The sequence below is a fragment of the Peromyscus maniculatus genome, chromosome 5 (genome assembly GCF_049852395.1).
Source record: "Peromyscus maniculatus bairdii isolate BWxNUB_F1_BW_parent chromosome 5, HU_Pman_BW_mat_3.1, whole genome shotgun sequence".
NCBI classification, from domain to species: Eukaryota; Metazoa; Chordata; class Mammalia; order Rodentia; family Cricetidae; genus Peromyscus; species Peromyscus maniculatus.
In genome coordinates this window covers 97,005,323-97,020,129 of record NC_134856.1, presented here as the reverse complement: position 1 = coordinate 97,020,129, position 14,807 = coordinate 97,005,323, and the positions used below count along the sequence as shown (strand labels likewise).

Below are 14,807 nucleotides of genomic sequence, written 5' to 3'. Positions count from 1 at the left end.
GCAATCTTGTTTTGGGGACTTGCTATGGAAATACTGGAGGACGCTCTGAAATAAGTGTGAGATGGACAAGAAAGGTGCTTAAAATTGAGGCAAGAACACCTGTCACAGTGTACCTACCTACCTAGGAGGTTTATACTGCATCCTTTCGGAACACACCATTTGCATATGCACAAAGGGATTGATGAGCCATAGCTGGTGCTGGATCAGCCCCGCACGCGTGCTGGGTGTTGGAAGGATGGGGCCGGTGGTAACAAGAATCAATATATATTTACTATGGGGGCGAGGAGGAGGTGCGTGAAGCTGCAGGGCGGAGCACAGCTACAGAGAACAAGCCTGGCTCCTGGTTGGTTCTGAAGTCTGGTTCCCACAGAGGAGCAGGCAGGAAGGGAGGGGATGCAGGAGGGAGGATAAAGCAATAAAGTGTGCTGCGTTGCCACGCACCGGGAGCCCTTGCTTGAGCCGCAACACCACGCGCCTCTGACCCAGAAGGCCCCCTCCTGGCTCGCACAGGTTCACCAGCCGCGAGCTGCTCCAGCCGCGGCGGTGGCTCTGACAGTAACTGGCTCTGGATTCCGGGCAGTCAGAGCAAGGCGAAAGAAGCTAATCGTCCAGGACTCGCAAACCAGGTCCTCAATGCTTGGCACCTATGCAAGCCACGTGCGACCCCCAGTTCTAACCTGCTTGCTGACCGGAGCATGATCTGTGTCCAGTCGGAGGCTGCCAAGGTAAGCAGACACCACGCTCAAACCACCAGCCTCCCCTTCCCCCTTTCTTGGGCGGCTTCTTTACCCCGGTGAAGCCCCTGCAGCGCCCTCCCTCCTACAGCCGGGATCCACCCTTCTACCCACCCTCTCTCTTCTCCCGCGAGGTTCAATTGTTGGCTTGGGGTGGGTCACCGCCCAGGCCGGGATGGCATCCCAAAGCTTGGGTACAGCAGGCTGACCGGGCCCTCCTGAGGGCCCCGGAGAGAAACAAAGAAGCCCCCAAATGGGTTCGCAGCGCCTTCTCCGCCCCTGGGCGCCCTCCCAGTGACTAGGAGATGCCAGGGGAGGGGGCGGAGAGACCTACGTAATCCCCCTTCCTAGCCCACACCCACTCCTTATGAACCAACGCTTGGGATGGGCTTTTAGACAATTGTATCCCATGGTCTCCGCTCGAACTCTCTTGTGCTTACTCAAGGGCTCCTGCAGCCGGTGGCCAGGTGCAGTCCCTTGGGTGGTGACTGGCTGGGAAGATGCGCGGTGTGGGTGTTCCCCAGGCGACTCCCTATCCCTGGCTGGCTGCGCCTCTCAGCTGGGCCTGGCACCTGAGTTTCAGCGGGAGCAGCTGGTCATTTCGCCCACCCTACTGCTACCTGCACATAGGCGGGAAGAGGGGCAGGGGTAGAGGGTAGGCAGGGGGCGCTGGAAAAACCGCATCCGGTCCATTTTTGGCTGGAGATCCGACACATTCTCCATAGTTTACCAGGCCATGACAATGCAGCAAAATCTTTGAGCTCAAACTGGCCCTCCATCCTCCGTTCCAGGGCTTTCTGACAGCCCTGAAGCCTCGATTTCCCAGGCACTGAACTAATTTGGGGAGTGTGGATGTGTGGTCTGTTCATCTTGTGCACAGAGGCTTGGCAGGGTAACTTCTCTGCCAAATTCAGCGCATGGGGGTGGGGTGGGGGGAGCTGGCAGGGACACAGGCTGCAGAGATGCCCCAGCTTGCTGTGGTTCCGGGCACAGCTAGCCTCAGTCTGCATTGAGCTAACAGCAGATAGCATGCGGGGATTTTCTTAGCTGCTGAAGATATTATTTTGACGTTGCTGTAGTTTGAGGCTACTTCTTCTGGGATCCGCAGTGGTTCGAGTCTCCCTTGTTTTCCTTCTTTCTTTGAAAAGATAACTATGCTGTATTCGGCAGAAGTGGATATAGGAAGAACAGCGTAGTTCAAACATAAGGGGTGGCTTCTTTTTTTCGTGGAATTTAAAAGGCGATTTAGGAGGGTAGGTGCCCTACCTGAAAAGGCCGCCCCTTAAAAGACCCCAACAGTGTTGTGCTACAAGGCTTCTCAAGCAGGTGGCCAGATCTGCATTTCTCAACAGTGGGACTCACTCCGGCTGTGGCTATCACGGTAATTCACTTTAGCTTGGGGATTCATTTTGAAAATGTGTTTTCTACTAAGAAGGGATTACAATCCACATGCCTACCCTAATATGAATGTGTGTGTCTGTTTGTAGAGACGTAGATTGTGGCAGAATTCCCTGTTGCCTGATTCCTCTGCTTGCTACCTCCTCTGGAATGTGTCATTGGTAAAATGAAGAACTATTTTAATTCCTAGACCAACAGGCAAATTGAGGTCTGGAGTATTTCTTTTAATGAACCATGTTCTGACAGACCCACACTAGGATCCCAGTCAAGCACAGTTGGCTTCTTTGCAGAATGACAGACCTTTTCTTGTGGGGGATGGGTTTTCATTAAGACAATTGCCTAAATTTATTCAGATTGTGACATTATTGACGTGGTTCAGGAGGCCACATCCTGAGCCGGAATAGCTTATCATGCAGAAGCATCATGCAGAAGGACTGCAGCTGCTGTTATTTGTGGATATAGCATCATTCGACTCATTCCTCTCACTCTTGGGCTTTTAAAGATGGGCCTATTGAAGCTTTGCCTCCCATGCGTTAGATGTGACCATTAATGAAGAAATACAGGGGAAAATGTAATCATTGGAAGAAACCCCTTCGTTTCATTTCTTAAGTGTAAAGTGAGTTTGTCCAGTTAATTCAATAGTTCCCTCTAGTTCCAGCACTCCTTGATAACTGATCAAGGGGACAAGAAAAGTTACCCAGTCTAGGAAAGACAATCATAGCCCAAACAATGGGAACAAACTATGGATTTATTACAGACCTTATTTTTACATCTTAAAAAATGTAACTTGCGGCGTCTGTACTTTTTCCACAAATTAAATCAACTAATGACTTACAACAGATCAATTTTAGCCCACTAGAGAGACTTCACGGGGCTGGGGAGCACTGAAAAATGTGGAGTGTTGTGTAACAGGTCCTCTTACTTTAAGATTTGATTGTTTATTACTACCTCATGTTTGATAACTGAGAATTAACTTTTCCGACTACTGATTCCTGCTGGTCGTTTCTAATGAAAGAGTGTAGACATGTGTTTTGTCTTGTGCAGTAATTAGCAATAGCATCAAGTTTACTTTCTCTGATAGGATTTGGTATTGTTTATAATAAATGTAAACATTTGCTGCTGTTTTGATAACGAGTAAGGCCATGGCTTTTCTAAACAGGCCAATAAAGTGTTTTCATTTACTTCAGTAATTATGAAAAGTTAGATATGGTCAGGCATTGAATCATTGACTCTAGCCTAGCTACACAGAATACCACATTTGAGCACTAATTTCCTTTAAAGTTACAATCAAAATAACATCCTGGAATAACAGTACCCTCCAGACGTAGTTTACTGTTTGCCCGTAGCCATTTCATCTACACAGCTAAGTTAGTACTGATCATACTGCAGGTATCCAAGTTGTGAATGTGCCACAACCTCCTGGTTTAAATGTCCATCTGAGCTTCTTCAGAACAAGGGCACTATCAAACTCACCTCTCATCTCTGCAGTACCTCGCACTTTGCCTGGTACATGATCTGTAGTGAGGAATGTTTACTGAATCGATTTCAGGCCATGGAAATGTTCTGCAATTGTATAGGCAGGAGGTAGGTGGGTATTTTCTGCTTCATGAGTCAGTTGGAAGAATCAGAGAGGTTATGTAAGATGCTTAATGGAAATGGTAAGTGAGGACTCAAATCCAGGCCTTTCAGCAGATACCTCTGAGGGAGGCTTTACTCTTCTCAAGAAAACAAACAACACTATGTAAAGAGGACACTAAAATGCTGTAGGGTTGGGTTATTTAATTTTTTTTACTTGAATGATCTGTATTTGTCTGCTTTGATAAAAATATATCTGGTCACTGCATTTATTCTGTCTTGGCTTTGAAGGAAAACTGTTTGGCCCAAGTTCTCTGTCCTCTAACTTGTACATGAGCAGAACAAGGCACTGCTGTGGCTTCTTCCTCAAGTTTTGCAAGGATGACAGATGTGTCTAGAAAGTGGACTGACCCATATTTGTGCAGATCACATTGAACCACCATACACTGTATTTCTGAAATGACCTGGGCCAGCTTACTTTGACGGAGCCTTCCTGTAGACAGATTCTTGGATAGGCAGGTATGACTTACAGACATTGAGACTTCCCACTTCTCATTATCAGAACAAGCCACCCTAGGAAACTCGGAGGCCCAGTCTCCTGTGCCCTCCCTGCACTACACCTCTGAGTAGATTTCTTTCAAGTCACTTGTCCTCTCTGTGATTTACTTTCTTCTTTAAAAGCAGGAAGTTTAACCAGACAATGCTACAGGTCACTTTGAGATCATGATTCTGTTTGTTTATGTTTGTTTTATTCCATTGAGCAAACTGGAGGGTGAAAAACAATCGATAATACAATTATCATTTTTAAATGTATGTGTCTTATATGTGTGTAGAGTAACTTAAGGCCACTTGTGTGCAATACAAGTTTTCTAGTAATCTTATTGAGCTTTCTGTTAATCCTATTCTCTGTGGATACTCATAGTAATTCTTTCCTAATTTTAAAACTAAATGCATTGTGTTAAAGAAAGGAGATCCTTGACATTTCTTGTTTGTAGAGTGCAGTGTTGAAAAGATGTACAATTTCAGAATGTTTAGAATTTCAGGATTTGATAGTCAAGGCTCTGCTTCCATCATCAGCAATTTCTGATCTGTGCTCTAAAGTGTTCCCGGAGATTCACCAACACTTGCCCTTTTCAGTTTCTCTCCTTTCCATTTTCACCCTCATGTTTCACTTCAACCCAGTCTCCTGAAACAAACACCTCCCCCATCTTGAAAACACGTCACTACCACCCACCCCATGGGCTACACCAAGGGGGCTGTCAGAGTCCATGGTTTTCTACTTGCCTTGCCCAGTTCTGCATCCTGAGGTTTACTTGTCAGCAGTACTTTTCCAGACCAGGCTACTGTGAGTTGGAGAGACAGTTGGAATCTTCAAGGATGTGGTAGTATTTTTATGTTTTCACAGACTCTCAACTCCACCTGAAGTGTAAACTCCAGGCAATTGTCTCTTAAAGCCTCTTTTAGATATTTTAGGAAAGAGAACAGCAGATTGATGATTTTATAGATCCTGTTTCATAACGCATGTACATGGGGTTATTAGTAAGTGACTATAGTGTTCTGTGGCATGGACACTGGAGGAGAAAAATGGCAAGGGATGGTGCAAGATTTTTGATAATAATAATAATATAATTTGATAATATTGCCATGATTATTGATGAAATACTTTAATGACCACTAGACTTCTAGGTCACTGAATTTCTGTAGCAACAACATATATTCAATCTGAGCATTGTGTGACCAGAAACCATACTTTTCTTGATTTATCAATCTAAAGTTGGATGCACACAAAGGACAGAAAAATAAAAATATAGTGTGCAGATGGGCTCTGCTGGTGTTATCTATTTGCATGTGATATTTTTGGATGAATACAGTGGATGAAACTTAAGCCTGCATTGAGGGGAGGGAGGGGTGAGTTAGAGGAGGACACCATCTGTGCCCATGATGATGAACACTATCATGGAGACTTCATTTGGGGTCTCTTTTATGTATTTAGTGGAACAGATTTTTCATTTCACACTTTCTAGATATATTTGTATTGCACAGATGTCAGGGAAATATCATGTGTGTGAAAGGAAAAAAAAAACAACCAAAATTTACTTCTATGACCAAGGATTATAATTCAATCACTTTGTCCTTAACACCTGTTTAAGTTGCAAGAATGTTGTCTGCTTGTTCTTGGGGGTTTAAGCCAGAGAAATTTAAGAAACAGAAATTTTTGTCATATACATTATTAAAAGGCAGATATTCAAATTAAGTAGTAAAAAAGGTGGAGAGATAAAATAGAAGACCATGCTTTGGATGGATGAAACCTATCAGTAACTCATCATTTTCCTGCTGAAATGACTGCAGGATGTGGAGGGATGCAATAGTTCATTTGGTAGAGTGCTTGCCTAGGATGATCCTAGCATGAGGTCCTAGGTTCCATCTCAGTAGTGCATAAATCAGGAGTGGTGACACAAAAGCCTATAATCTTAGGACTTGGAGGTTGTACTTTTGAGCCACCAACCAGCTCCCAAATCATAACATGGAGACTTAAGAATAGTTATGAATGCTTGGCCTTATTTTACGCTTGTCCCACTAGGTCTTATAACCTGTTGCTATTCATCTACATTTTGCCTCAGGGCTTTTTACCTTTCTTTCATTCTGTATGTCCTACTGTATACTCTGTATCTGGCTGGCTAGCAGCTGGTGGCTGGCTGGCCCCAGGTGTTTCCCTCTCTTTCTCATTCTCTCCTCTCTTCTTTTCTCTCCTCTTGCCAGCCCTGCCTATCCCTTTACTGCCTAGTTATTTCCCATTCAGCTTTTTATTAAACCAATCAGGTGCCTTAGGCAGGCAAGATGAAACAGCACACATCTTTACATAGTTAAACAAATACAGCACAAACAAATATAACACACCTTCACATAGTTAAAGTAATATTCCACAGCAGGAAGTAGGAGGTAGAACTGGAGAATTAAAAGTCAGCCTTGGCTACATAGAGAGTTCCAGGCCATCTAGGGCCACATGAGAACCTATCTCAAGACCAAAAAAGAAAACAAAACAAGAAAACACCATAGCATGTGAACAGTAGGCTGCTATCTTCCAAAGGACTTCTATTATTCTTTACTATGTTCAGATTTCCTTTTACCCCTGTGAACAAGAAATTCTGGAAAGAAACTGAGTTCACAAAGACTGGTTGACTGACCAAAACTTCAGTGATGGGCAGAGGGTAGAATGTTTCAGGTCCAGAGCCTGATTCAAATTTACCTTGAGAACTCTGGCCCTCTAAACAGCCATGCCTTGCCTACCTCTGTTTTGTACCTGACACCCTGTGACTGACTAATAGATAAAACCAGAATTAATGTCCAGTAACGAACAGATAAAAATATTTGGAATGTATTAACTTAACAAAGCCCTATTTTCCATCAATCAAAGGGGTAAGAATATTGTCAGATAGCATCTGAGATCCATAGCTGATGTTCTTCCACTTGGCTATAACCTGCCTTTCTGATGTTTCTATTAGCGTATCTGAAAAATGTCTTGATTTATGGTTTCCTTTGTCTTGTTACTAAAACAAAAAAAAAAAAACCTTCATAAAACTATTTCATATTGGAAAAGGAATTGGGAATAACCCAATTGTGTGTTCTCTGACCATGGTCACTAATATTGGCTTCAAATTAAATTCTTATTCTCTGTGAGGTGAGAGCTGTGTTTTTGCATGGACAGTTATTGCACCCAGGGTAGGACTCTGGGGGAATAATCCACTTCACACAACAGGAGTCACCTGGATAGAATCAAGGTACAGACAAAGACCCATTCAGTCCAAGCCACTTGGAGTTATTTCCTTGGGTGGATTGTTGCTAAGTTCTTTCCAGGACTCCCTCAAACTTCCCTTGGATTGGTAGATGGTCCTTTTGTTTATTCTGAGCTGGTTACTTAAGGATCCTATTGATAAATACCTTTCTTATTTTGGTTTGCTTTCAAAGTTTAAGGTATCTCTTTCATTTGTTTACTTTGGGGACATTTTGGTTTAGACATTTGGTATGCTTTTTTTGTTTGCTTGCTTGCTTGCTTTCAAATCTCCAAAGGCATTCTGGAGTCTAACTGGCTCATTGTCAGCTTTGTTCCATTTTAAACCTTTGAAGATATTTCGGTTTCTGGTTTGTTTGTTTTCTTTGCCTTTGGAGTGATTTATCACATTTTCCCCTGTCTCCTCCTGATACCCTTCAAATACCTAATTCTGCCCCTTTTTGGTGGTGTCTTCTTCTTATTGCACACTTTAGCTTAGGGCGTTGCTGAATGCCTGATCATAAAGAAACGAAAGGTAAGAGGCGCTTGTTCCCTCCAACCCAACAGAGCTGTCTGTGCCATGGCCTTTTAGGCAAATCCAACAACCCCCCTGCTCCTGGTTCAGAAGGAACTTTATTACTTGTCTGGCAACACATACGGTTTGACAAGTCATTGTCTCTGAGCACATTCATGTTTTTGTAAATGTGCTGGATCATCCCAAGACCTACCAGAAGAGGGTGGAGTGAAAGGTGAGAGCATCCGTGGTCAAAGCAGCAGGTAAACCTGACCCAGAACAGGAATCCCTAGTTAACACCAAGAAGCTTGCAAGTTTTATTTTCAGGAGAAAGGGGGAAAGGCAGATGGGGGATGGGGGTTGCGAACGAGGTTTCCAGAAAGGAGGAAGTGTTTAGAGATAAACTGCCATCTGGTGCCCCAGGCAGCTATATGTGTGACAGTTACAAACTTTCAACTCAAGTGTTTGGAAAAATGGGGCGCTCTTCATGTTCTCTGCCTCTTTACTTTCCTGGCTGCTTTCCCGATAAGGTTCTGAAGAAGAGGTTGACTTCTATAATTTTAAGGTCAAAATCGATACATTTAAACTCTGTATGTTTTATTTTACGGTTGATTTTTTAAAAAGCAGAACCTGGAAAGATGGCTCATGAGCTAAGGGCATTAGCAGCTCTTCCAGAGGACGCAGGTTTGATTCCCACTACCCACATAGCACCTCAAAATCAGCTGTAACTCTAGTTTCAAGGGATTTGATGCCTATTCTGGACTCTGTGGGCACAGCATTCATGTGGTGCACAGGCATGTGTGCAATCAAAGCACCTATACACATAGAATAATAAAACAACTTTAAATAAATAAACTTTCTACTTTTTAAACTAGGTGCATCCTGCATGTAATTGTGTCATGTGTGTCTGTGATAACTGTTTTCATGTGTCATTTGAGTAAAAAGAAATTTTTAAAAACTGTGACCATATTGGTTTCTTTTAACTCATCTTAATTGTGTGCTAAAACATGATTTTTGACGTGCCTAATTAAAATGCGCAAGTGTATATTTTAAAATGTGAGTATTTTGGTCATGCATTAGAAAGCCTGAGGAATATATACCACTTCATAAAGTTGGAGACTCACAACATCTTAAAACATTATAAAAGAGTACCTTTTGATCTATCAATTGTTTCATAAGACCCAAAAGTATTTACTGTTAATATAGAACAATACCCATTAGCGTCAGAAGATAAATATTTTGTTAAGCTATAAAATCTAAAGTTATATACATAAATTTTGATAAGGTTTTCCTTCCAAAAGAGGAAATATGCCAATTAAAATTTTATTTCACACTTGAATAATAGTTATAAGTAACATAAAAATCATATGGTTTCTTTTCCAAATTTTCTCAATATTGAAATGTTAAATGTAAAGTTTTTTTTATTGTGGTTAGACTACATATGAAATAATGGATATTTATGTTTACTAACGATCTTTGTATTACATTACCTTTTCACAGTGAGGATTACAGATGATATAAATAATCCCTCAAAATAATAACAATAAAAAACCTTGGTTTTTTAAAAAAAATTATATATTTATGTTTGATTATATATGTGTGCATAGTCTACATGTGTTTGTTTTATATCATTACTTGGTACCAGATTGGCTTGTACATATATGCTCATATAAACTAAAGTTATTAAATTGGCTCAATTTCCTTTGGCTCACTGTAAAACTAAAATTTTAAGGAAAATAGTCTCAACTCCAACTGCCCCAACAGACTAATGGTGACCACATGTCCAGTATTCCAATTATTGGAACACAGTTCTGATACTTGTCTCAAATCTGCTTCTATAACATGATTTGTATTACTTGAGAATATAAATTAATTTAAAGAGATGATTACTCCTGCTCCACAGTGTAATTTTTTTTTCCTATTGGATGATTGCCCTTCTTTGAGACAGTAAACTCTGTTCCAAAGACTAAGTGGTTGACTTATCTCTGTGCTTTTATATGTGCTTTGCATGTGTGTGTGTGTATGTGTGTGTGTGTGCATATATATGTGTGTATGTGTGTGCATGTGTATGTATGTGAGCATATATATGTGTGCATATATATGTATGTGAGCATATATGTGTGCATATATATGAGTGTGTGTATACATGTGTGTATGTGTGTGCAAATATATATATATTATTTTCCTATTAAAATATATACACATACACATGCATATATGAATTAGGCCCCACTATCTTTATTACTATGAAGATATAACAAATCCAACACTGTAGATGGCTCTATAGCACACTATGTGTAAAAACAAAGTAACTTTAACTCCATTTATCATCCTAGACATATCCAAAGATTAGGTAGAATTTTCTTATCCAAATTATACAGACAACATCAGTCCCTGTTAACAACAACAGTCATGATATCTTATACTTAAGTACTGTTTCTTGATTAAATTGGTCTCTAAGGTGTCCTATTGACAGTTAGATGGGACTCATACAATTAATGTCTGTATAGTTCTAATAAACGGAAATGGACGATACTACAATGACTCCTTCTAGGTTCCACTCCAATTTCTGACCATTAAAATGAAAAGTAAGATTTGGTTATGCCTACAAGGATACAAAATTCTGATTTTTAACAGGTCTGACCTCTTGCTTCTATCACTATTATTACTATTTGGTCCATTAAAAAAACAAGGTTGTTGTTTTAATGGACCAAACTTTAAAAAAAGAAAGTTTTTTTTAAATACTATATTATTATCTAATTTTTTCTATGTTACTTTCCACTTACTGTTATAAAAATAAAGCCAGTATAATACAAATATAATAGAACAGATCAAGTCAGTATCCAAAGAGAAGAGCTGTGATAATTTAAGTATTGAAGATCTATCTTCTCCAGATTTATAGCTAGCTACTCTACATGACCTTATAACTATAAGGTCCAAATGGACAGAAGAAAAACTAAGTTTAAAAGACAATAGATTTATATAAATATTCTAAATATAAATAAGATAGTTCATATGGTACAAATAACTGTAACTTCAGGGAGAACATATAGTTAAACTAGCTTTTTATTAAAAATATATAAATTATGATTGTTTAAAATGTATATTTCATCTGTTACCTTCAGATTAAACAGTTTTCATGATTATTTTAAGTATAATAATCCTATTATATGTCACATATAAATGGTATACCAGATAGAGCAAATGAGAAAAAAAAGTCAGGTTTGGATAATCATGCTAATAGTTTTGATATAATCTAGGAGATTTTTCCTTAATAGTACCAGCTATTTCTTTCTCCTGAAGACTGTCTTCTCTACTACTCAGCTCATCTACATCAGATTCTAGGAATAAGTCTTCCTAACTACATGGGACATTATGTTATACTATTTGAAAATAATATGCCCCCCCACACACACACACAAAGCACAGGATGTGATTGGTTCTGGGACTGGGAATGAGAACTGTTGGGGGGAAAACTATGTTTAAAAATGCATTTTTAAGCTGTGTTGCAAAAGCTGATTAACTGATAGAACTTCAGTGGTTTGGAAAGGTTCAAATGTTCTTAGCCCAAAGACTAATTCAATTTATACAGAGCTTTCTTTAGCCCTCCTTTTTTTTTTTATTTACTGACCTGTGTGTTGAAGGGAGAAACAGGAAAAACAGAGAGTGAACTTTAATTGGGGCAGGGGGTCAATACAGGAAGAGATGGAGGGAGAAGGGTAAAAAATCACAAAGGATGTCTGAAAATCTATAAGGAGTCATTTATTTTCCTAAAATTACATGTAATGTACATAATCTATGTGTATGCATATGTAGTTTAAATAAAATTATCACACTTGAGCTGATAATACTCCCCCTAATTGCCATAGACTATCTGTTGTTCAATAAGACTTTTCCTGGGACATTCAACACACTTGTCTACCCAGATCAGAAAGGGAGCCCACAACAGACCTAAGCACAGATACAGAAAATTCCAATTTGGTGAACCAATGTGTTTTATTGGGGTTACTTACAGGAACACAGGAGCAGCTGCACCATCAAAGCCCACCACCACGTGGGTGACAGTTCACAAAAGCTGGGAAACCTGGGGCAAACTGCACAGCCTGGAGGCAAGACAATAGGCTGGCTAATGCCCTTTCTAGTGGGCTCAGCTGGTCTTTGTTTCTTCTAGACAACTTGTCTGGTCTCTGCTTCTTTTAGGCTGTAAGGTCAGAATCAATTGGCATCAAAATCATCTGGTTCCAATTTTATGGTCAATGTTGTCTTCTTTAATAACAATGGGCAAGGGAGAAGTATGGGAGGAGTTGGGCATGGGAAAAGAATATAAAAAATACATTGTATTTAATTTTCAAAAAATAAACTAAAACATCAACAAAAATGGGAGTCAATAGCAAGTTAGAACAACTTTGTTTTGAAAAAAAATTCATACAGTATATTTTGATCATGTTTTTCCCTCCCCCAATTACTCCCAGATTCTCCCCAACTCCTTAGCCTCCCAACTTTATGTCCTTTCTCCCTGTCTTTTAAATATATATATATATATAAAACCACAAGATACACAAAAACAGAAAAATGGAAATCAAAACAAACAAACCAAACACCAAGAAGACAAAAAATTCCAAAACAAAGCAAATTGAAACAAAAAAAGTCCACAAAAATGCTACTGATCTCCTTCTGTGTTGACAAAGGGGAATGTGAACTACCCTGAAGTGTGGTTGATATATTCAGGGAGACGCTATTGGAGAAAACTGGTTTTTTCTTTGTCAGTGGATATCAGTTGTGGTTAGCTTCTTGTTTAGGGGTGAGAGACCATATCTAGTCCCTCCTCTCAGTGCCGGGATCCCATCTGACTTGAACCTATGCAGGCCTTGTGTATGATGTCACAGTATAGTGAATTCATATGTCCATCAGACCTGTTGTCTCTGGAAGATGCTATTTCCTTGGAGCCAACCATCTGGCTTTTATAATCCTTCTGATTTTCTCCTCTCTATAAACTCCTGAATCATGAGAGGTAGGGTGTGATGAAAACATCTCATTTAGGACTGAGACTCCAAAATCTCTCACTGTCAGCACATTGTCTAGTTGTGGATCTCTGTATTAATTCTGATATAGTCGAGAAGAAGCTTTTCTGATGTGGGTAAAGTGAGGCCCAGATCTATGGGTATAGAAGTATGTTAATAGAAGTCATTTTATTATTATGTTCCTTTAGCAGAATAACAATAATAGGGTTTTCCCTAGGCCCGTGATATCTAGTCTCAGGTTCTTGGCTACTTTAGCAGTGTCAGGTACGGGTTCCATCTCATGCAGTGCAGCTTAAATGCAACCAGAAAGTGGTTAGTTACTCCCATTACATGTGTGCCACTATTGACACTTCTAGTTAGGCACCAGTTGAACTAACCCATGTTCAATGATGTAAGTAAGTGTTCTTTCCATCAGTATGGCACTATTTCTCAAAGGAACTTTGCAAATATTTTCCATCATTTTTTTCAATGAAGTAAAATGTGTCTTTGTTAAAAGCATATATTTAGATCATGGTATGACATCTTTGGGAAAAATAATGAAATCCAAACTTTTATCTTCATCTTCTTCCCAAGACAGAGAAAAAGTATTACTATGTATGTGTATATACTGTTATATATTCTTATACTTTCTTGAAGTAGATAACAAATGTTACTGATGTTTCAAAAGATGATTTGACCAAGGGATTCCTGGGTCACAAATAAAAATAAGAATCATATATATATATATATATATATATATATATATATATATATATATATATGTGTGTGTGTGTGTGTGTGTGTGTGTGTGTGTATCTTTAGACAAATACCACACATACACATAAAAAGCAGGGAAGGGGTCTGTTTCTACAAAAATTTTAGTGATTATTCAACATATATGGGATATTTTTCTTTTTCACAAATACTATTTTGACTGCAATTATTATTTCATTATTTTTGTGGCACAATTTTCTCCCTCAAATTGCATATTTATTAGTCTTCCTTTGCTGACCATGGGTTAGCCTAAGGGCAGCCTATATTTACATTATTTGTTTCTCGTCACTTCAATAGTTTTAAGATGTTTTTAACAATTTTGAATATCATGCTGTGCTATCTAGACTTTTGTGGCTGTTATTCCCCTCACCTGAACATGAACACTTCCTTTGAATTCCCATTTTCCCCACAGGAAAACACTTCCCTAACATGTTTAGTATGTCAGTTCTGTACCTTTATTATTTTTATGTTAAGAATTTTATTGTGTATCTTTTCCTTTCTTTCCCTACTTCCCCCAAATAAAAACCCTGCTAGAACTTAGAAATATTTCCATCTTAAAAGTATTGTTTTCCAGTCTTCCTGTCAAGTGGATATAGTCATATGATACACTGAATCTTAAGAGATATATTTGGGAATCAGTAGGTGGTGCTTCTGAGAAGCTCTTTAAGGGAGCTGACTCATCTGGCAAGCTGTAGTATCTCTTTACTCGTCCACCATATTAGACAGAGAATCTTACTGTGGTGACGAGAATGCTGAGCCATTTTGTAATCTGAGGAAGAGAGCCAAACCCTAAAGATGATGGACCCAGGGCTAAAATATCGTCTGGATTTCTGACAGCATCATATGGCAGCCATATCAGCCCAGATCTGTCCTAAAGAGGAAAGAAAAAGAATTAACTCTCTTGTCTAAGTGAACACTGCAATTTTTCTTGGTGCCTCAAAAACCTTCTCAGATAAAGGTATAAGGTATTTGTATACAACAATTGCCCTTTTAATCAATTTTTTCTTTATGTTCTCAGTTTTTTATCTTTTATGCCTCTCTAA

General features: G+C 39.5%; 1 protein-coding gene across 6 annotated transcripts in view; it reads left to right on the top strand.

Moving 5' to 3' along the window:
* The first annotated feature begins 395 nt into the window (after positions 1-395).
* Positions 396-14,807, top strand: part of Hecw1 (HECT, C2 and WW domain containing E3 ubiquitin protein ligase 1) — a 277,118-nt gene continuing 262,706 nt past the window's right edge. For 3 of the 6 annotated variants that reach the window (XM_042278238.2, XM_042278239.2, XM_015998717.3), the window contains exon 1: positions 396-725. In XM_042278238.2, the coding sequence (XP_042134172.1) occupies positions 696-725 (30 nt within the window). In that variant the 5' untranslated portion in view covers positions 396-695. The remainder of the gene's footprint in view (positions 726-14,807) is intronic. The other 3 variants (XM_076572943.1, XM_076572944.1, XM_042278236.2) reach the window with 3 other exon arrangements.